General features: G+C 47.9%; 1 protein-coding gene across 2 annotated transcripts in view; it reads left to right on the top strand.

Annotated features, from left to right (window-relative positions):
* LOC146868666 (noelin) overlaps nt 1-20,680 on the top strand; it is a 207,235-nt gene extending 186,555 nt beyond the window's left edge. For both annotated transcript variants that reach the window (XM_085612813.1, XM_085612823.1), the window contains exon 6: nt 18,902-20,680. In XM_085612813.1, coding sequence (XP_085468939.1) covers nt 18,902-19,576 — 675 coding nt within the window. In that variant the 3' untranslated portion in view covers nt 19,577-20,680. The remainder of the gene's footprint in view (nt 1-18,901) is intronic.
* Nucleotides 20,681-21,336: the final 656 nt, after the last annotated feature.

Below are 21,336 nucleotides of genomic sequence, written 5' to 3' on the forward strand. Positions count from 1 at the left end.
CGCAGTAAAGCAGGGCGCCCGCGCCCGCGATCATGCACTGTAGCTCTAGACTGGCCTGGTAGCACTTTTTGGAGCCCTCTCAATAAGTCTCGCCAGACCAGCGCATGCGCTGGGTCAGGCGAGACCTAAAAATAAGCTTTATTGCCCACAAGTGCAATACCAGACGTCAATTGCCCTCACAGAAGCCAGGCCGCAGGTGACAGCAATTAAAAGGGCGAAGTGGGGTAATTTGCAGCCATTATTGCTCTGCAGGTAGGGCAGGAAGTCTGCTAGCACCACCAGCCTCCTCCGCACCAAAAATGGGGGGTGCTGCCGGAGCTGGCTCTCATTTTAATGACGGGGTTTAAAAAACAGCTCTATTTCCCTGCGGCACCTACTCAGCCTCTTTTCACATGCCAACACATTCATTTTCATCCTGAATCCCTGGATTGCTTCTTCAGCTATCTACACTCAATTACCGGCTTGATCAGGCTAATTTATTTTTACATGGGTGAAATTGCATGAAATCCTAGAATTTTACATTACATGGCTTCACAGGAGCAGGATTTTGCAGGAGAATCATTTGAGCACAATGTTTGTGGGAACAATATAGACACAGCCAAGAGACTTTTTTCCTCAAACAAGTCGCTTCCCAGTATCTCTCATAAAGTATAAAGGCGAGGTGCGCCTGCGAGTCATTTTTTCACACAGAATACTAACAAGGACACTTGATGAAAGTTTACATATTTTGTGCAATTTTTGTAACATTTTGCAAAATATTTTCACAATTTTACCTATTACTATCTGTGGCACCTTTACACTTTCACACATCCTGAAGGACTCTCAATACCCCTCCCCCGCCTCTCACAACTATCCAACACCCTGAAAAAAACCTGCGTGTCAACCCCGTCTAACACATTTCAATCCTCACAATCCAGTCACATCTCTTATCTATTACTAAATCCCTTGCTCCTTTCCCTTTTCATAATCTCCACTTTCTTCTGGTCCCCCTGTTCAACAATCTCCCCTGCTGTGACTTGCCTTCCCCCAGCTTCACCCTTTCTTTCCTCTCCCCCTCTTCAACTACTTCCCTGCAGTTACTTGCCTTCCCCATCTTCACCCTTTCTTCTCCTGCCCCTCTTCAACAATCTTCCCTGCTGTGACTTGCCTTCCCCCATCTTCACCCATTCTTTCCCCTCCCCCTCTTCAACAATCTACCCTGCTGTTACTTGCCTTCCCTCTTTCTTTCCCTCCCCCTCTTTAACAATCTCTACTGCTGCTACTTGCCTTCCTCCATCTTCACCCATTCTTTCCCCTTCCCTCGCACTGTCAGAGGCACTCATCAAAGTCCTTCATTGAGTCCTCAGTGCTACTCCTTGTTCAGCACAATTTCTCTTGTTCCTTAGACCCCTATTCACCATGAGAGCCTTTGCTGCTACCTACTATCCTGCCCCAGAACTCCTCTTACTCCTCACCATTTTCTCCCTCATCCTTTCCACCTATCTCTCCGGCAAAAAACAGTTTATCCCTTTTTCATCATGATCTGTGCCCAAGTGCAACTCACAACCCTGAACTCACCCTTGTTCAAACACCAGATCATTATCAAACACCCAGTAGACCACGCATGGATTTATCTCTGACATAAGGTCAGATCAGCTTTTTTTCTCCGGTTCCTAGCTTGGAAACATGACCGCTCCAATAATGTATGAAGCAAAGTCGACTGGATACAAGGTAATCCAGAGTGACCACCCGAACCAGAGAAGAGGAGCCAAAACCGTAGAGCACCCAAGCTCATTGCAAGGGCTGCATCTGGCCTGGACAAAAGGATCTTGATGCCTGTACAAACTCACATACTTGTGGGAATTTTGTGTTACTCTTGTTACATGAAATATCCAAATTGATGCCGTGTGTACAATTTTAGGACAGAAGCATAGGAGCAACGTGAATGACCAGAATATGAGCAGCTGTTTTTCACAACCCTTGTGTTTTTACATTGTTTTGATTTGTGAAATGCATCCGTGGATTCAAAATAGATGCAAGTACACGTTTTCTGCTTACATACAGCACTAAATGGCAGTTTTACTTTTCATGCAATTTTGTGTTACTACAGTATTTTTTTGTGAAGATGCAAAAGCAAATATGCAAAATTCACACATTCCTCAGTGCTCCGCCAAGCCTTCTCTGCAGGTGAGTGTTGGCCTCTTTGTGAAGCACAATCTATCATAGGAGGCTTCTCAATGAGAAGTGGTTCATCTGCATCATAAAGCAGGTCCAAAATCCAAACATAGGCTACCTCCACCCATACATCTCTCTGAAGACCTCTTCTGCTTCTCACAAGAGTATGGGACATATTTGCAAGCCCCTAACGCCACAGGAACATCACTTTTAACTACGTTCCTGTGGCAATAGGGGCTTTGCCGTATTTACAAGGCGCTGTTTATCCACTTAACATGGCTTAACGCATCCTTGTAAATAAGGCACCCTTTCACTCTATAGTATACTTAGCATGAAAGGGGTGGGCAATGGGTATTGTGGTGGACGTTCTGCTGCACCACCCATTGATGTTGATGCTGCCCCCTATTTATAAGGGTGGCGTAAATAGGAGGCAGTACCAAAATTAAGACTAGTAAAAACTTGGTCTTAACATGGTGAAATGAGGAGCAATGCTTTATTTCTCCTTGTTTTTGCTGCCTCTTTGTGTCCAGCACACATAGAAAGAGTAAACAGCCATGAAGGATTGTTTATGTGCATAAAGGTGTCCCTTCCTCAACATAAACAATCATTAAAAAAATGACTATTTGCAACTTCTATATGTGCTGCACAATGCAGCACACATAGAAGTTACAAATCGCCATTCTGGATTATGTGCAAGAAGGGTCACCTTCCTGCACATAAATAATAATTCCCTCAATGCAGGCATCCTTGCACTAAGGTTCAAGGATGCCTGTGTCGGCACTAGGCAGCTTAATTTAACGTCAGCGCAGTGAGACACCCAGTGTGCGCCATATTATTGTAAATACGGTGCACCCCTGCGTTTCTAAAGTGACAGAGCATTGAGTTTTTAACTTTAGAGCTAACCCGCACTCCGCCACTTGCTTGTAAGTATGCCCTGTGTATTTTCTATGGACCTAACTCCTCCAGAGACCCCTCTCATCAGTTATGCAGGCTTTGGTCTGAAAACGCTCACAGCAGGATTCAGATAGCACACCACTGGCAGTTACAGGCCACACAAATACTAGAAAACATAACACAGAAAGGGATCTTGCTCATTTTGCAAATAACCAGAATAATTACTCAGCTCATCAGTGTCTATTTTAGTGAATGGCTTATTGTGCTTTTCCCTTGTGTTTTAGCCCACCCCCCTTCCTGCTATATCTCTCATCCAATGCTTACAATCTTAAGGGCAGCAAGCAGTTGACGCCTCTAGAGCCAAGTCCCACAGGCTTGCAAGATTTTGTGTGTGCAGCAGGAAGTCTGACTTTGTTGTTGACAACAGGTAGTTTTTTGACTTTCCTCCCAAAGTATGAAAAGGGAACGTGAAATGTAAAAGAAAAGAAAAAGCGAAAAGGAGGTACAACAAGCATTGGCATAGCCAATAGGTCTCGCCTTTGGGACCTTATAAGTGTTTAGCTATGCAACAGTTGCATAACTAAACACTTATAAGGTCCCAAAAGCGAGACCTATTGGCTATGCCAATGCTTGTTTTAACTGCTGCAATTTATTGAAGCCTCACGGAGAACATCAAAGCGGCCCTGCGGCCGCGAAAGTGATCGCGATCAAACATCAAAGCGGCCGCGAAAGTGAAAGTAATTGCGGTAAAGCGCGACGTGCGCGCCCGTGCACATGCACTGTAGCTCTAGGCTGGCCTGGTAGCACTTTTTGGAGCCCTCACAAAATGTCTCGCCAGACTAGCGCATGCGCTGGGTCAGGCGAGACCTAAAAAACCAAGGATTCCACTTGCCAACCCTTGTCTGTGACCAGTGCACTTGACAGCACTTTCAATAACCTTTCTTAGTCGGTGTGATATGTGAGCGCGAGCACAGCTGAATGCTGCCTTCGCCTTGCGCTTTTCATCCGGACTCTATTCCACTCAGAAACAGACAGCGACAGAAGGGTGGCTGGAAAGAGGCACCTAACCAGGACCACCGGCCGTATTACTGAATAAAGCCGTATAAAGATGCTTGCAACACCTTGTAAGTTACTTATGGGTTTTCTTGACTACATTCGAAGAACAAGAAAGCAAACGTTTTGTTTCTATGATCAATGTGTACACACTCAGTGGCATGTGAATGGAGGGTTTACATGACTGCTACATATATGCACTGGTTTAAAATGAGATGTGTGCATAAAGTTTTCCTTATAAACTGTCTTTTCAGCGAGAAAGAGCCATACACTTTCTCAATCACTATGCAAAGGCAAAGACAGTGACCATAAGGTGTACTTAACATCTCCATTGCATTGATAAAATGCACACTCCTTCCAGTGGGTCTTTTGGCGCTGGTCTTAATGTCAAGTGCCTAGAATAGGTCGGACTTAGGTGCTTTCGTGAAAGCAAGCTAGCTGGATGGCAGAATTCCAGAGTGCTGGAGCTCGGGCAGAGGCGGACTGGTCGAGCCGATGTAGAGCTATGCGGCTGGACAGATACTGGGACGCAAGGTTATTCATGCACTCGGTGCGCATGGCTCTGGCAGAGAGCCACTAGGGTGAATAACTCAATCATTTGTAGAATTGGGGTTAATGAAGCCGTTCATTTGGGACCATCTGTTTGCTGCTGTAGTATTTCATCCAGCCTGCTTAGGGATTGTTTGGTTGCCCTGGTGCTGCTCAGTTTACGCATCTGCTGAACATGAACAGGTTTTCACTGCTGGTTTCCTAGTCTTTGGCGAGTTTACTCTGATCTGAAAAGTCCACTTTCTGCGCCGCCTCTCATCCCCTTGAGATCCGGCCTATCAGAGGCAACCCCTGCAGCATTGGTTCGTGGCTCTGCGGTCTCACAGAAGGCAATTGCGCCAGGGGCTAGTAAAGACCTTTTTTAATCACAGCTGAAAGACTGAACAGTTCCCTTTGTGCGGCTTGAATGGCTGAAGAGTTCCTGAAAAGCAGAGCCTGAGGCACGAACAGCGCAGAGTTCACCAAACGAGGCAGCAGAGCCCACGGGCTTCATGCCATCCTGCTCGACTCATCTGCCCAGTCACAGCATCTTCACAGCGTTCAGCCCCAGTGGTCTCGTGATGCTGCTGCTGTTCAGGTGTTTTATTGGCTGTGGGCGTCTGTTAGACTCTGGGATCTTACAGGCAGGTTAGCGATACCAGGCGACCCCCATTCGACGATCACGCTTCTCCAAAAGGCTTGGACTTTTCTTTTCACAATTCATTATTTTCAGGTGTGATAACCCAGTGGGTCCGATTAATCTAAGACTACAAGTTCCAGAATTCACTGCGGTGGTTCGTGAAAGACGGGGACATGAATTGACGTAGTCTCCTGACATGGAGTCATATGGTAACCGTAACATAGCTGTTGTAATGATATTTTTATAACCAGTGATTAATTATCCCCTATTATTAACTTAGCACCTTCCTAGTTATATATTATGTCCCCTGTCCTATGCTGTTGATGGTGCATTCCAACAGTTGGAAATGCCGTCTGCCTCAGAATGTTGGATGATTACAAGATTCTCATCTGTCAAATATGCTAATGGCACGGGACTGGGCAGCGGACCCTCACGGGCTTTTCATTTCACTCTAATCAGTGCTTCAAATGGGCCGGTACTGTCCGGTATTGAGTACCAGCACTTTTTAGGTCTCGCCTGACCCAGCACATGCGCTGGTCTGGCAAGACTTATTGAGAGGGCTCCAAAAAGTGCTACCAGGCCAGCCTAGAGCTACAGTGCATGTGTGCAGGCGCGCGTGCCGCGCTTGACCGTGATTACTTACACTTTCGCGGCCGCACGGCCGCTTTGCATAGCCAATAGGTCTCGCTTTTGGGACCTTATAAGTATTTAGTTATGGAACTGTTGCATGGCTAAACACTTATAAGGTCCTAAAGACGAGACCTATTGGCTATGCCAATGTTTGTTTCTTTTGAGAGGGAGAGTACCTGCAATTGTCAAAAAAAACCTAATACTTTTAATTGGAGAGTACCGGCACTTCTCAGAAACAAGAAGGTACTCTGGTAAAGAGTACCTGCACATCTATTTTTCTATTTCAAGCACTGACTCTAATCATGTGCAGGTCCGGCCAGACCAGGTAAGAGCAGTGAGGCGGGGGGGGGGGGCAGGAAGTCGACTGACGATGGGATAATGAAAATACAATAAATAAAACCACTTACCTTGCACTCATAGCATTGCGGATCGGCAATGCGGCAAAAGCAAGGCAAGTGGTTTTATTTATTTATTTTCCCTATCCTGTCGTTTGTCTACTCCCCCAATCCCCTCCACCTCTACCCCACTGCTCTTACCAGTACTGACAGTGCCTGATCATGTGTAAACATACAAGAAAGCGTGCACACGTGAATTGAAGTGCAGAGCTCTGAGTTCCTGATACCATGTGTGAGTAACTCATCCAGTGCAGCTTTTTCTTGAATTCTAGTGGTTGCAGTGCTTTTCATCCTCTTATAAATTCAGGACTAGGACTGCTAGTACAAGGCTGCACAGACAAATCATGACTTTATGAGCTACTGAAGCAGGGATTCAGGAGCGTTAAAGTGGTCCTTGATGCCAGAAGAGATGTGAGTTTCACATATTCAAATCTTCCAGAAACCGTTTTTTGTGGACATGTCACCTTCAGGTCAAATTGCAGAAAGTCCTCACACTTTTTTTTATCTCAATAGAAGTAAAAGTTGAGACTTCGCATCCAAAGTTTAATTTTGTACAGCACCTAAATAAAGTGCCAATGTAACGTCAGTGAGAGCTTTAATTGAAGACTCAGGATCAGCACCATGTCTCAGGGGCTTCCAAGACCTTTCAATTTTCCAGATTCCATGGATAAGTGGCTTATCCAGTCCCGGTGTTTCTCGTTGAATTCTAGTTCAAGTGGGCTTTACAGGAGCACACAAAGGAAAAACACTGAATGAATGGCCTTCTCATGCTGGTAGTATGAAACATGTGAATTCTGGCACTGGATATGAGTCCATGCAGTCCATGTTTTTAACCTCTTCGCTGCGGCGCAAATTCCGCCGCAGCGCTACCGCCGTGCTGACATTCCAATTGCGGGCGTGGTCATGACGTCTCCCGGCCGTCGTCCGCACACGCCCATCGTGACTCATGACGGCCGGGAGACGTCATGAGCATGGAAGAGGTTAAGTAAAGCACATGGGGTCAATGGGAATTCGCTCATTTGCATATTCTCTGCCAATGAGGAAATGTCCTACTAGGAGTCACTCAGCACGTCCTTAGCACGTTCAATTTCAGTTTTAGCCAAGATGTTCTGAGACCACTTGTGTAATATGGAAATGCATCGGAAGAGGCACTTCTCAGCATGGTTCCCAAAATAGGCACTGTAAGACGGGATCTGCTAAATTGGATGTTTGGGAGGAGAGGCAGGAAATGGGAAGGTGGTGAGCATATGAGTTTTCGAAATTACCTCAGAAGATAGAGGTCTTAGGATAGTCTTTGTGGTGGCCTCTGGAGATATTGGCATTTAGATAGGGGGTCTTCAGATATTCTTTGAGGTGTTCTTTGAAAATAAGGGTCTTCAGATGTTCTTTAAGGTGGCCTTTAAAGATATGGGTCTTCAGTTAGTATTTGAGGTGACCTCTTGGAGATATGCGTCTTCAGATAGTCTTTATTGGTGGTCTCTGGAGATATTGGCCTTTAGATAGGGGTCTTCAGATATTCCTTGAGGTGTCCTTTAAAGCTAAAGGGTCTTCAGATGTTCTTTAAGGTGCTCATTGAAGATAGGGGTCTTCAGATGTTCTTTAAGGTGGCCTTTGAAGATAGGGTTCTTCAGATAGTCTCTGAGATGGTCTCCAGGATATGGGTCTTCAGATAGTCTTTGAGGTGGCCTCTAAAGATATGGGCCTTCAGATCTTTCCTGATGGAGAACAAATTAGGCGTGATTCAGATGTTTTCGGGAACACAGTTCAAATTCTTAAGGGTTGGCAGTACACAAGAGGTACTCAAGGGACAGAATTCCAAACATAAAAGTAAACCATTTCATAAAAGAGCAAGCAACGCCATTTGAATCAGCAGTCTGACTGTCTGATTAAGGTATGGTATTCAAATTAGTCAATTTGAGCCACTCACTGGGTGGCACAATTTTAATCAGCCAGATGAAAATAATTCCAGGGGAGAAACACTGAACACTCATCTTTGATTCATTGATTTTTTAAATGTAATCTAGTGCAGAATGGACCCCTAAGGCTTGTGAAAAATCACATTGCAATAGGAACTATTTCAGATTCGTACATTTTTGAAAAACAAAATGCAAATTTATCTGAAGTGAAAAAAGCGAGAGGCACTTTAAGGTGACTCGGTTTCGCGAAGACGCTTTTTAGCAAATACAGATTATTGTGTAGAGAAGTTGTATCCTAAACAGAAATAGAGGAAGAAATATCAGATAGTTAGTTTGTAAAAGCTGCAGCTAGCAGTTCAAAGAAATACATTTTAAAACAATTCAGGAGATGAGTTCAGTGATCATTCCTCTTTCAGCGCGAAGGGGAAATTGTGCCAAATTGGAATTCTGATTTCTGTAAAAATTGCTTCACAGCGGAAATCTTTGGCAAAAAACTAAGCAAAATGTGAACATGAAAACCTTTTTCTAAACAGGGAAAAAATGCAGCAAACTCCACGCTGCATGGCATGCTTTATTCTGAGCCGGGGCACTCGAACTGGACTTGGAAATACCTTACCTGGTAAATACTGCACCCTGTGATAATGGTATTTACCGGGGGCATTGAGAGTGTCCCATGATACCTGGGCACTCTGAATATGGCCCGGAATTGTTTTGCTCTGGTTGCTCAGATTAGACGGCCGAGGGAGAAAGATTTAATAGAGCAGAAAAAAGGCACAACATTTTCATGAATGCATGAAAAATGAAAATGAGTGAATGCTCCCATTTAACTTGGAAGCATATTCGATATCTCGTGGGGTACAAGGAAACAGCATTGCTTGTTATGCCTCTGGGTTACTGCATCAGCACTTTCTTTGCCTCTGTAATCCTCTGGAGAGGAAAACATGTCCAGTAATCAGTTTCACAAGACACTGTTTCCATTCTGAAGCCTTGCAGACATTTCTTGTAATTCCTAGGCATTGCGGCATTAACAGGCAGATGGTTCCTGGCAACACCACTCCTCCTAGTGATGATCAGGAAAGTCTTTGAAAGGCCTGCTGCCAGAGGCGACCTTTAATAATGGCTGCTGCAGATCAGGCCTCCAGGACATGTCTCAGGACAGGCTCCAAATACTGTAGAACTGGCTGATGGTAATACTAATACCAGGGAAACCTTACTTCCCTATTGCCAAGGATCTGTTTTTTCAAAAGATCACAAAACATTTTTGAGTAGTACTAATTCATGTCCTTGGTGGTAACTTAAGACGTGCTTCCTGCAGCTTCCCTTTACCACCATATTATGAACGCAGGTTTCTGGAGGGGATAATCTCTGACAAGGGTGCTTGGATAAACATTTTTGTTGCATTGCTCTGTGCATGTGGTGTGTTCTTTTGTTTTGGTCCTGCAGTGTTTCAGTCCCTCATTATTGCAATGTCATTTTGTTGTGTTGTGAGTGCTTTGTTTCCTTTTTTTCACTGTTTTGTTGTGCCCTGTTAAGCTTTACTTGTGTTGGTATGTTGCTTTGTGTATGTTATTGTGTTAAGTTCATTTTTTTACTTTACATGTGTAAACAAATGCTGCTACATTTCCAGCCAAAAGCAGCAGACGCCTTTAAAGTTTCTGTAATCAACAATCACTTATCATATTCTAAGGTTGTAAAATAGCAGAACTCCATCACTTGCCAGTTATGGGCTTCAATTTGAATTTTATTTTTATTTTCATTGTTTATGGTTGTTGTGAGTTAAAATTAAGGGTATGTGCAATCTCATAATTTTCCTCATGAAATATTGTATATTTCGCTTACATTTTGTGAAATTATGCAAAATGATATGCTCATTGCAAATTTGTGAGTTAAGGGTATATCTTGTGTTTTCACGTGAGTGTGCAACTTGTGTAAAAAAGTTTCCCAAGATTCCCACAGGAATCTGGCTTTATTAGAAAAAGTCACTTGATTGGAATCTCACAAGAGTTAGGTGTATTAGCTGCGAATGTTCACTTCAAAACAATTATGCAAACTTGCTTATTGTGAAATTGTGTGAGTTTCACATAACTGCAATTATGAGAAGTTTCTGGATTTTTCTGGAATAATTTCAATTTCACCCAGTTCTAGTTAAAATATATATTGCATTTAGAAAGTCAAAATCACCAACTAACCAATCATTTGTTTACTAGTAAAGAAAATATCTGTTTTTTTCCACTACAAACATGGAGTACTTTGCAAACTATATACCAGCTACGACCGGACCCCTCACTAGTTGGGACCCCTGAACACGTGGCGATGGCGGCGCGACCTGGCTGGCTGCGGCGGTGAGACAGGGCGAGGCGAGCCGCTCTCCCTACATTGGAGTGGGGTATCGACGGAGCAGAACCCCCCTACCCCTCGACGACGGGGAGGACGTCTTGCACACGCCGCCGGCTCCATGCCTAGAGGGGCGCGAACCCGCTCCGGACCGGGAGCGGCAGTGGAGAGGAGGCGGCACGAGACAACGACGCCCGCAATGGATACTGACCACGTAACGGCGAAATTGGACAGCGTCTTGGCGGCCATGGAGAGGATGGAGGAATCGCTGCAGCAGACGCGCACCTCCCTGGAGACCCGCATAGACAGTGTGGCAATCGACCTAACGCACCTCAGAGCCGATCATAAAAAGTTGCAAACGCACACCACCGCGCTGGAAGGCGCCATGGCAGAGGTCGAGCCGGCGACGAAACGGACAGAAGCCGGGGTGCAAGACCTTCTGCATCGGGTGGAACTGTTAGAAGGAAGGGCTGAGGATGCGGAAGGCCGGGCACGAAGGAACAATATCCGCCTGGTAGGCATCCCGGAGAGATGGGAAGGGGCGAATCCTGTCCGCAAGGTTGAGGACTGGATACGAGGCCTACTACCAGATGACACACTCTCCCTGCACTTCGTGGTGGAAAGGGCCCACCGCGTGCCCGCGAAACCACCTCCTCCGGGCTCTAACCCTAGGCCATTTCTCCTCCGAGTCCTCAACTACAGAGACCGCGATGCCATCCTGCGAGGAGCCAGAACCTTAGGGGAAATCACCATTGACAACGCGACAGTAATGTTCTTCCCAGACTACACGGCGCGAGTGCAGAGGCAGAGACACTCTTTTCTAACGATCAAACGAAGACTGCGCGAAGCGGCCCTCCAGTATTCGCTACTCTTCCCGGCCAAACTGCGGGTGGTGGCGCACGACAAAACCCACTTCTTCACGAGCCCCGAGGAAGCGGAGGCCTGGCTTGATGGCGGAATGCCAGACGCGCCACGACGGACGACGGGAGCAGGCGTGATGGAGAGAGCGAGGGGATCAAGGCGACGACGCCGCCGCGGGTCGCCCACGCCGCCGCCAACCGGAGGGACACCGAGCCGCTCCTCGCCAGTGGACCTCGTTCAACAGGAGCAGCGGGACGCTCTGCGCAGGGTGGCAGAGATCAGCAACTCCCCGGCGTCGTCGACTCGGCCGGACGCCAGCCCGGCGGTACACTCAACAGACGACGAGGCGATCTACGGCATCCTGGACACACAAGACTCTGGGGGGCCCCCGGACGTTACACCGCAAACGGCGGACCTCTTCGGCTGAGGTGCCCCGGTGATGGGCTCCCGCCTGACGCGAGCTGCTGACCTGCCGGAATCCCTGCTGGGTGCCCCCCTTGCGAGACTGAACTAGCTGAAGGGCCCTGGCGCCTCTGCCGAAGACACTATGAGGGGTCCACCCACGGAGCCAGACACTGTGAGTACATTTTCTACTTATGACCACACGGCCTGCACACCCGATTTACAGGCATGCAGAGACGCCTTTTGGTACCGCATGGTCGACTTGTTACTACTGGCGTGACTTGAGAGGGGACATGCCCGTGCCCCCCCCCCTCCGCGGGCGCTCCAGCCCCCGCTGGCCTGATGGCCGGGCACACAGCTGCTACGGCCTTGAACTATGGCCCTCAGACGCCTGCCGGCCGACAGCAGCATATACGCAACACCCGGGAGGCATACGAGGCGCTTCCAAACCTGCATTGTTTCCATTGTTGCTCAGAAGCTACATTACCCACCCCCTGAGACTATATAGTTCGTAAGGTCGCTTGAGTGTTTGGACGGCGACCTGTTGTACAGCCGACCTTTTGGTATTCTACAAACTCTCTTTTAGTTGCCATGTTCCGGCTTTCTATGCACCCTTTTTTCCCTTTCCCCTCACCCTGCTGGAGATCACGACACTGCACGCACATCACCCGTTTTAGCTGCGCGGTGGGAGCGGGCCGCTAGCCCTGGGGGACCCTCGAGATGGGAGATGCGCTCTTGGGGGCTGAGGGAGATCCCCGCACACAGGACTACCATGGCTAGCACACAAATATGCACCTGGAATGTCAGAGGGATGCACACACCGGCTAGGCGCTACCATATCTATTCGTACCTAAAGCGGCACAAGGTTAACGTAGCGCTGCTCCAGGAGACCCATCTGAATGGGACCGAGGTGAGGGCACTCCATCGTAGATGGCGAGGGCAGCTGTACGCTACGGAATACTCCTCATTTGCTCGCGGAACACTGATATGGATTCGCCCAGGGACCCCGTGGGAGGCCATAGACACTGCGATAGACAGCGAGGGCAGATACACGGCCGCGCGAGGCAGGCTAGATGGCCAATATATCACACTGATGTCCCTCTACTCCCCAAACGTTGAACAGGCTAGCTTCCTGGCGCGGCTATCATCGACTATGGCAACTTGGCACGACACCTCGTGGATCATAGGGGGCGACTATAACTGCACCTTAGACACCACGCTGGATCGCTCCTTCCCGCCCCCAGCTAACGCCCCTACCAGGGGAGCCACGAAGGCGCTGCTGGAGTGGGCCGCGCAATGGGGCTTACACGACGTCTGGCGACAGCGCAACCCAGGGACGCGGACGTACTCCTATTACTCTGGCGCTCACGACTTACATGTCCGCCTCGACCGCTTCATGGCATCCACAGACCTCCTACCTCATGTGACGGACGCGCAATACATGGGCCGCACACACTCAGACCACAATCCACACTTCATGTCCATAGCCTGGGCCCACCCACACCCCCCTGTCCCCACATGGCGCCTGCAGCCGGCGCTGCTGCTAGATGCGGCTTTTCGCGCTGCCCTACTCGAGCGCACCGCGCAATACTTCGAGGACAACACCGGCACAGCAACTGACTCGAGGGTGGAGTGGGACGCCTTCAAGGCCGTGATACGAGGCCACTGCCTGCGCACTCAGGGGCAGATAAGACATCAGCTAGAGAGAGACCTTACCAGACTGGAAGCGAACTTGCTTGCGCGGGAGGGGGAGGCTGCGGAGGGAGACGGGGGCCCACTGCATGATGCCCACACGGAACATGCGCGCCTCCTGGAGCGACTTCGCAATGTCAACTATGCTGCGCACTCGGCGAGGACTCACCGCCTTGGTGATAGACCAGGCAAGCTCTTAGCGTGGCTGATTTTGCGGGACGCCCGCTCTGCACCAGTGACGGCTATACTGGGCGAGGGGGGGGAACTGGTGTACACGCAAGCTGGTATCCATGACACTTTTACTGTCCACTATATCGCACTGTACCGCTCCCGCCTCGCGGTCCCCTACACTGCTATCACGGACTATCTCTCCCCTCTACCGATGCCGCAATTGCCTATTGCTCAACAAGATGAACTCGGCGCTCCGCTGGAGGCGGACGAGCTTAGAGAGGCCATCTTTCAGCTCTCCAACGGGAAAACCCCGGGCCCGGACGGGCTACCGGCTGAATTCTACAAGGCTGGCTCGGACATCCTAATCCCGGAGCTCCTGCGAATGTATGCGGCGGCGGCGGAGGGAGCTGCCCTGCCCCCGACGCTGAATGAAGCTACACTGGTCTCTATACTTAAGCCAGGCAGGGACGGCACGCGAGTGGGCTCTTACCGCCCATTGGCTCTGCTAAACACAGACTATAAAATCCTTGCTTCTGCGTTGGCTAGGAGGCTGGCCCCTCATGTACCCGCTCTTGTGCATCGGGACCAAAATGGATTCGTCCCCACACGCCATACCTCCTACAACATCCGCAGGCTCTTCCGAGTACAGGAATACGCCACGCAGCAGTGGCCAAGGGCGGGATGCCTGATACTGGACTTGGAGAAAGCCTTCGACTCCGTCGAGTGGCCGTACCTGAGAGCAGTAACAGAGAAATACCGGCTGGGGGGGGGCTATAACGCCATGATCGCCCTGCTCTACAGTGAGCCGACCGTCCGGGTCCGCACGGGCCGCATCCTCTCGGACGCCATCCGGGTCCGCAGGGGCACCCGCCAGGGCTGCCCGTTGTCGCCGTTGCTGTTTGCACTGGCAATGGAGCCTCTGGCTGCGACACTTAGGACACACGGACTGGAATGGGGAATCCCATTGACGGATGGCTTGCACACGGTGTCCCTATATGCGGATGACCTGCTGCTATACGTCAGAGACATGACCGCCATCCCTGCCTCCCTCGCTGACGTATTCCGCACCTTCGAGGCAACATCGGGCCTGAGGGTTAACTGGGCCAAGTCGGGAGCCTACCCCTTTGGCCCGGAGACACCTGAATGCGACGTCCGACTGGGAGGGGACAGGCTGCGGTGGTACCCCACCACTTTCCGCTACCTAGGGATTCGGATCTACAGAGCCCCGGCGGACGTCCTAGACGGGAATCTCCTCAGGGCGATCACCTCTGTGCGTACGCAGGTGAGCTACTGGAACACCCTGCCCCTCAGCGTGCCTAGTAGGGTGGCACTGACTAAAATGATAGTGCTGCCCCGCCTATTGTACTATTTCGCAAACCTGCCCTTGTATGTACCCGCCAAACTATTCCGCGACCTGGAGGTCTTGCTGCGCAACCTCATCTGGAACAAGGGGAGGCCGCGTGTAGCGCTGGCTAAATTGTACATGCCCACAGACTCTGGAGGCCTAGCGGTCCCCAATATGGAGCTATATTATCTAGCGGCGCAGATGCAATGGGTGGCGGGGTGGCTGAGCGGCAAGCAACTAGAGGACACTGCCTCGCATGCGGCTGCCTGGACGCGGACGCAAGTCCACACACTGTTCCACCCGCTGACTCGTGCGCCCTGCCCCTCCCAGGTTTACCTGGCAGTGGCGCGCAGGTGCTTCCAGAGGTGCCTCCGCCTCACACGCGCGACCACACCGTACGCTCCAGAGTTACCACTATTGGGCATGCCTGGCCCGATGGGACCCCTCACGGAGGCCCACTTGGCAGGATGGGTACAGGCAGGAGTAGATACGCTAGGTGACCTGTATGAGGATGGCGACTTGCTGACGTTCGCCGCCCTGGCTGAAGGCACGACGCTCCCGGCAGGACAATTCCTCCTGCATGCCTCTCTCATGCAGACGCTCTCGGCTTCTTGGGGTGACATGGCGACGGAGCCGCCGGCACATACCTTCATCCAATACCTGCATATCATGGGACATGGCGCGCATGTCATCCACTGGCTGGTGCAGGCGCTCCTCGCGCATTCGCGACTGTCCACCTTGACGCTGAGGGAGCGCTGGGCGACGGACAGGGGCAGAGACTGGACAGACAAAGAATGGGCGATGATACTGGCTAGCCCGACCAATGTCCCACGCAACCCCCGCTTCAAACTCATACAATATTACATACTACAGCGAGCGTATCTCACTCCTGAGAAGATCAATAGATATTTCTTGCGGACGGATGCCACCTGCCCGCGGTGCTCGTCACCAGGAGCGGACCTTTTGCATATGCTCTGGCATTGCGCTGGCATACAGGCATACTGGGGCGGCGTGCTGTCACTGATAGAGCGTGGTGCGGATGGACGGCTGCCGCGCACGTGGGAGGCATGTATCTTGGGCCTATACAAGCGCACAAAAGCGAATAAGGTGCAGGCGCGCTTCTGGGACATGGGGCTTGTAACGGCCAAACGCTTGCTCACCAAGCATTGGAAGGCGACGACCCCCCCACACATCAGACACTGGAGGGCCTCCTTCGTAAACTGGGCGCAAGCGGAAAGTGCAGTGCTACTACGTGAGGAAACTGCGGGACTCAGGCAATTCCCCATCGCCCACCTTTGGGATGGCCTCCTTGCCACCTTTCAGACGGCCTGCCGAACCCGAGGGATAACCTGAACACTGGGTGGGCATCGATACACTACTAGCTAGATGGCGACATCTTTGAGACCATGGCGGGGACAGCTCCCGGCCCCCTCTGCCTGTTTATTCCCCTGGCGCATCTCACATACTGTGCGGTAGGTTGCTACTGTTAGATATCCCCTGCACTGTGTTCCCACACGGCCCGGTTTCGCCCCGCTGGGCAGCTCCTATCTCCTCTCACACTACTGCAGGCAGATCTCCACTTTCCCCCCCCCCCACCCCTCTTATTCTAGCCCCAACCCGAGTTTTCGACCCTGGCCCTGATCCCTACGTTTATGTTACACACCCGGGAAACAATTCGGCGACTGGCTAAGCTCCCTGGCAGAACCCGTGTTCCAACACAGCGACGGTCGCCACGCGCATCCTTGCGAGCTATGCTGCAACCTCCTTGTTGCGCTCCAGCCCACGCCACGCACGGGCCACCGGGACTCCGATGCCCGCAAATCAGGGCACTTGACGGACAACCCGGCGCCCAGCGCACTTCCTCCTATGAGCCTAGGGGCTAGTTGACAGCGCTGCGCTGCGGGCTGGTACACAGCGCCCCCCTCACTCGCAGACAATACACTTTAGATGAGAAGCGACGCGACAAAAAGCAGAAAAGCACCATTGACTCGCTTATACGCAGTGTACACACCCAATTCCTCTACATATGTTCAACTGAACTCCGCCGCCGGACCTCCGGGTTGTCAGCTACATCGCTGTGTCTAATCCTCTGACTGTGTGTATTCAAGCATTGCCGACCTGATGCTTTGACGTAGAACTGTACATTGCCAATTGATGCAACTGTGGTTAATAAAGGTTTTCCAAAAAAAAAAAAAAAAAAAAAAAAAAATGAGGATCAATTTTCAGCACAAAATAGCTTTTGTGTGTGAACGTTGATCAATTGGTACAGTGTGTGCTACTGGGCGATACATCACTGCGTGTTGCGTCAGCACAAACCTGTAGAAAATCTGTGACTCAGTGATAAACTAAGCAGGACACTATGTGCTAGTTTTGGAGATGAATGAAACATGATTCTGTTATCTTTCTACGGAAATTTGATTCCCTGAAAATTCGCAATCATAAAGCTGATAATAAGATATTTTCAATTGAACATGTATTTTTTGCGCTGCTTTTGTTCAACACAAATTAGAAGGAATCTCTCTTATTTGTCATTCAATTTAAATCACAAAGTAGGCTAAAAATTGACTACATTGAACAGCTTTCATCATTGTTTCGAACCAATAACCAGATGTGCATTTTTTGCAGCTTCACTTTAGCAGTGCATTTTTCTATTGTCAATGAAACATGTATTCCAAGCTGTGATATGTATGCTTTTTTCACTGACATAGTACTATCAAATTACAAAGTTGTTTTACGTGAGTGCAAATGGAAAAGGTGTGCTTGTCGGATAGTCACTTCTTTTCTTTAACAATATTGATCTTAATGGCCGCCCAAATATTAGGAGAGGAAAGAAGACCGTGGCTTGCCCAGATATTATACGAAATAAAGTATCCTATCTACTACCACAGATAAAAAGGTTATTACATGTGTCTACAGATTTGCATGAGGAATCAAATATATTGTCACAAACTCCTCTGCGACTCCTTGTGTACCCTTACAACATACCAAAAGGTGTACATTCCATATATTATGCATGCTGCACTTAACTGTGTAGCTGTAGTTGGTAGTTTTCAATTACAATATGCGCAAAGGCTTCTGATTTCAAAATTAGATCAGCTTCTAGCTGTGGAAAGATGGAGTAAAAAATTAGGCACTGGCACGTGCTGCGGATTCATTTTTTTTTAAGCTAGTCTTCCGACTTAAAATGTTAGCGTTGCAGAATAAATTATTATTTTGATGTTAAACTGTGATCTTTAAGTTAGCAATGGGCCAGAAGATTCAATACGCTTCCCTCTATGTAAGGGCATATACATCATTGAGCACAAGCGGGTGTAGGAATTGTCAACCTTTTTTGGACCATTCTGTAAATACTGTGATATGATTCACTCTCGATAATTTACGATCTTCAGTCCTCATGCAGCCCTTATCTGTGCTAATATTTGTCTCTTTGGAGGAATACTACTTGAGAGAAAACGCTGTATCAAAATTTATGTTTTCATTCCTTCTGGTTGCAATTAAAGTTTTCTTATTTTCGAGCGGTTTATGGTTGGTGTATGTTGAAATTAAATCATTATCCCACAGAGTTATGAAATTGTTTTCAAAGTCGTTCCTTCATCCACTGTTGCCATGATCTGTTAGCCATTACTTAGGACGAACCCCATTCCTTCTCTTCAGTCTTCCTCCTCTTGATGTATTAATTTAATTCTGTACTTCTTTCCTTGGGCGCCCATCCTATGAATAGATTTCCTTTGCCTTTTTATTAGCTGTCCCTCGTCATTAATTAATTCTTTCATGCGTGAGACATGCCTACTGTTCCTCAGATGTTCTTTTTATTGAAAAGTAATCATGGTGGTCACCAATAGGTTCTTTATTCATGATTATAACAATAACATTTCTTTTCTCTTAGGTTTGGTACATGGATGGTTACCACAACAACAGGTTCGTCCGAGAGTATCCTTCCATGAGTGACTTCATGAACATGGGTAACTATAGCTCTCATCGCCTCCCACACCCATGGTCCGGCACTGGCCAAGTGGTATATAATGGCTCTATCTACTTCAATAAATTCCAAAGCCACATCATCATCCGCTTTGATTTGAAAACAGAGACCATCCTCAAAACCCGTAGCCTGGATTATGCTGGCTACAATAACATGTATCACTATGCCTGGGGTGGGCACTCTGACATTGACCTCATGGTGGACGAAAATGGTCTGTGGGTGGTCTATGCTACCAACCAAAATGCTGGCAACATTGTCATCAGTAAACTGGACCCCAATACATTGGCGATAATTCAGAGCTGGAGCACTGGTTACCCAAAGCGCAGTGCAGGTGAGGCCTTCATCATCTGTGGGACTCTCTATGTCACCAATGGCTACTCAGGAGGCACCAAAGTCCACTATGCCTACCAAACCAACACCTCCACCTATGAGTACATTGACATTCCGTTCCAGAACAAATACTCCCACATTTCCATGTTGGATTACAACCCGAAGGACAGAGCCCTGTACGCCTGGAACAATGGGCATCAAGTTCTTTATAACGTCACGCTGTTCCACGTCATCAGATCTGACGAGTTGTAGTCCTGGCTACCTAGCGATGGACAGAAGCAAAAAATATTAAATATATTTAAAGAAGGGGACACACACATACATATATATACATAAATATATATATATTAAAGCTGCCAAAATAAAGTGTAATGTTGCAGAAGGAAAGTTGCTTGAAGCATCACCTCAGCATTCCTAGATTTCAGTAGGTCTGTACTAGAGACAAAAAAGAGCAAAATCAATTTCCTGTGTACCTAAGAGATTGCAGAAAGAACTGCACCTAAAGACTTGTCTTTTTCTTTTCAAGTAGCAATCTAACCGACCTAATATATAAGGCAATGACTGTTGCAAAACTCCTGGTTAGGACTGCCCTCTGTACGGACTGCATGGATCCCACAACCAGCTTTTCTGGATGTGATTGTTCTTACTGGGGAGTTGGGTGGGGGGGAGCGGGCCGGATATTAGTCAAAGAGCCCAATTTGGTAGCATATGTGGCCAAGTTGGGCTACTTTCACGCGCAATCCATTGCAGCTATTGTCTCAACTGTCTTTTGGTCTCATATACGAACGCTGCTGAGGTCCGTATGGTGGACCCTGCCCTGAAAATCGGTGTCTTAGTGAACTATTAAACACGATGGCTTGAGTATGTATTATGAATATGAACAGGTGTTGTACTCATATTGTTTTTTGAACTTATGTATCCAGCAAACTATATCGTGAAATGTCTGTCTGTCATTTATCAAAATTGTTGGTGGCATTTTGTTGGTTCGAAGCGATGAGTGTCTGGTTTTCAATACGATTGAATTACGTGGGTATGTGAAGGAGGATTTTGGTTTCAAAGAAGAAATCTAACCTAAAATGTTATATCAGTGTTCACCCTTCCACCAAGGTAGTCGATTTCATGTGGATAAATATAATACTAATACTTATCAGGAAAATGTCTCTCTTTGCTGTGGAAGTATCTTAGCATTAACAGGTGGCGAAACCGGCTTTTGTGGAGCTTGTGCAGCAAATATGTTTCCTCTAGAACATTTTGTTTAGGGCAAAAAGTTTAAAGTACATTAGATTTTTTTTGTAAGAAAAAAGAATTTGTACTATCCACGGTTATCTAAGGAACAATAAAAAACATATTACGCGACACCCATTTTGCACTGTTTATGTGTAGGTGTCTTGTTTTCTTTGAGATTGTTTAAGGGTATATAAATATGTTTCATGAAAGAGAGCTCTGATAAAAAAAATAGACTGGAAACAATTACAGTGCAAATCTATTGATCTGAAAACATGCAATACAAAAACTAAGCATTTTATCTTTGAGAAGTTGAAAATATTATGCATGAAAACAAATTCCCTAAAATATAACTACTAAATCTTTTTGTAAGTTAAAAATTGAATTTTATCAGGACTAAAGAGTTGTTGTGGTTTCTTAGATGTTGTGGTTTCTCAGGAGCAAATTTAATCCACCAGCTTCTTAAGACAACAAACACCCTGTCTGGATAGAGAAAATTCTGAAGATTCACTTAGGGAAAAGCGGGTAAGGGAAGAGAAAGGCGGATGATGTCCCGGCATCAAAGTGACTCTGACACTTTGAGAATCTTCTCTAGGAAAGAAGTTCTTCCGGTTTTTGTATAAGACATCTTGACACATTAGGGGTGCATTAGTAACCTGTATAATACATCTTAACGCATTAGGGGTGCATTTGTAATCTAATCTTTGTGGCACTGTCCCAGAGTGATGCTCACTAAGGTAAGGTAGAGGAAGAGCAGTAACTAGGATACATCAGTAGAACTGAAAGGG

This window comes from Triturus cristatus, chromosome 1_2, assembly GCF_964204655.1.
Source record: "Triturus cristatus chromosome 1_2, aTriCri1.1, whole genome shotgun sequence".
NCBI lineage: Eukaryota > Metazoa > Chordata > Amphibia > Caudata > Salamandridae > Triturus > Triturus cristatus.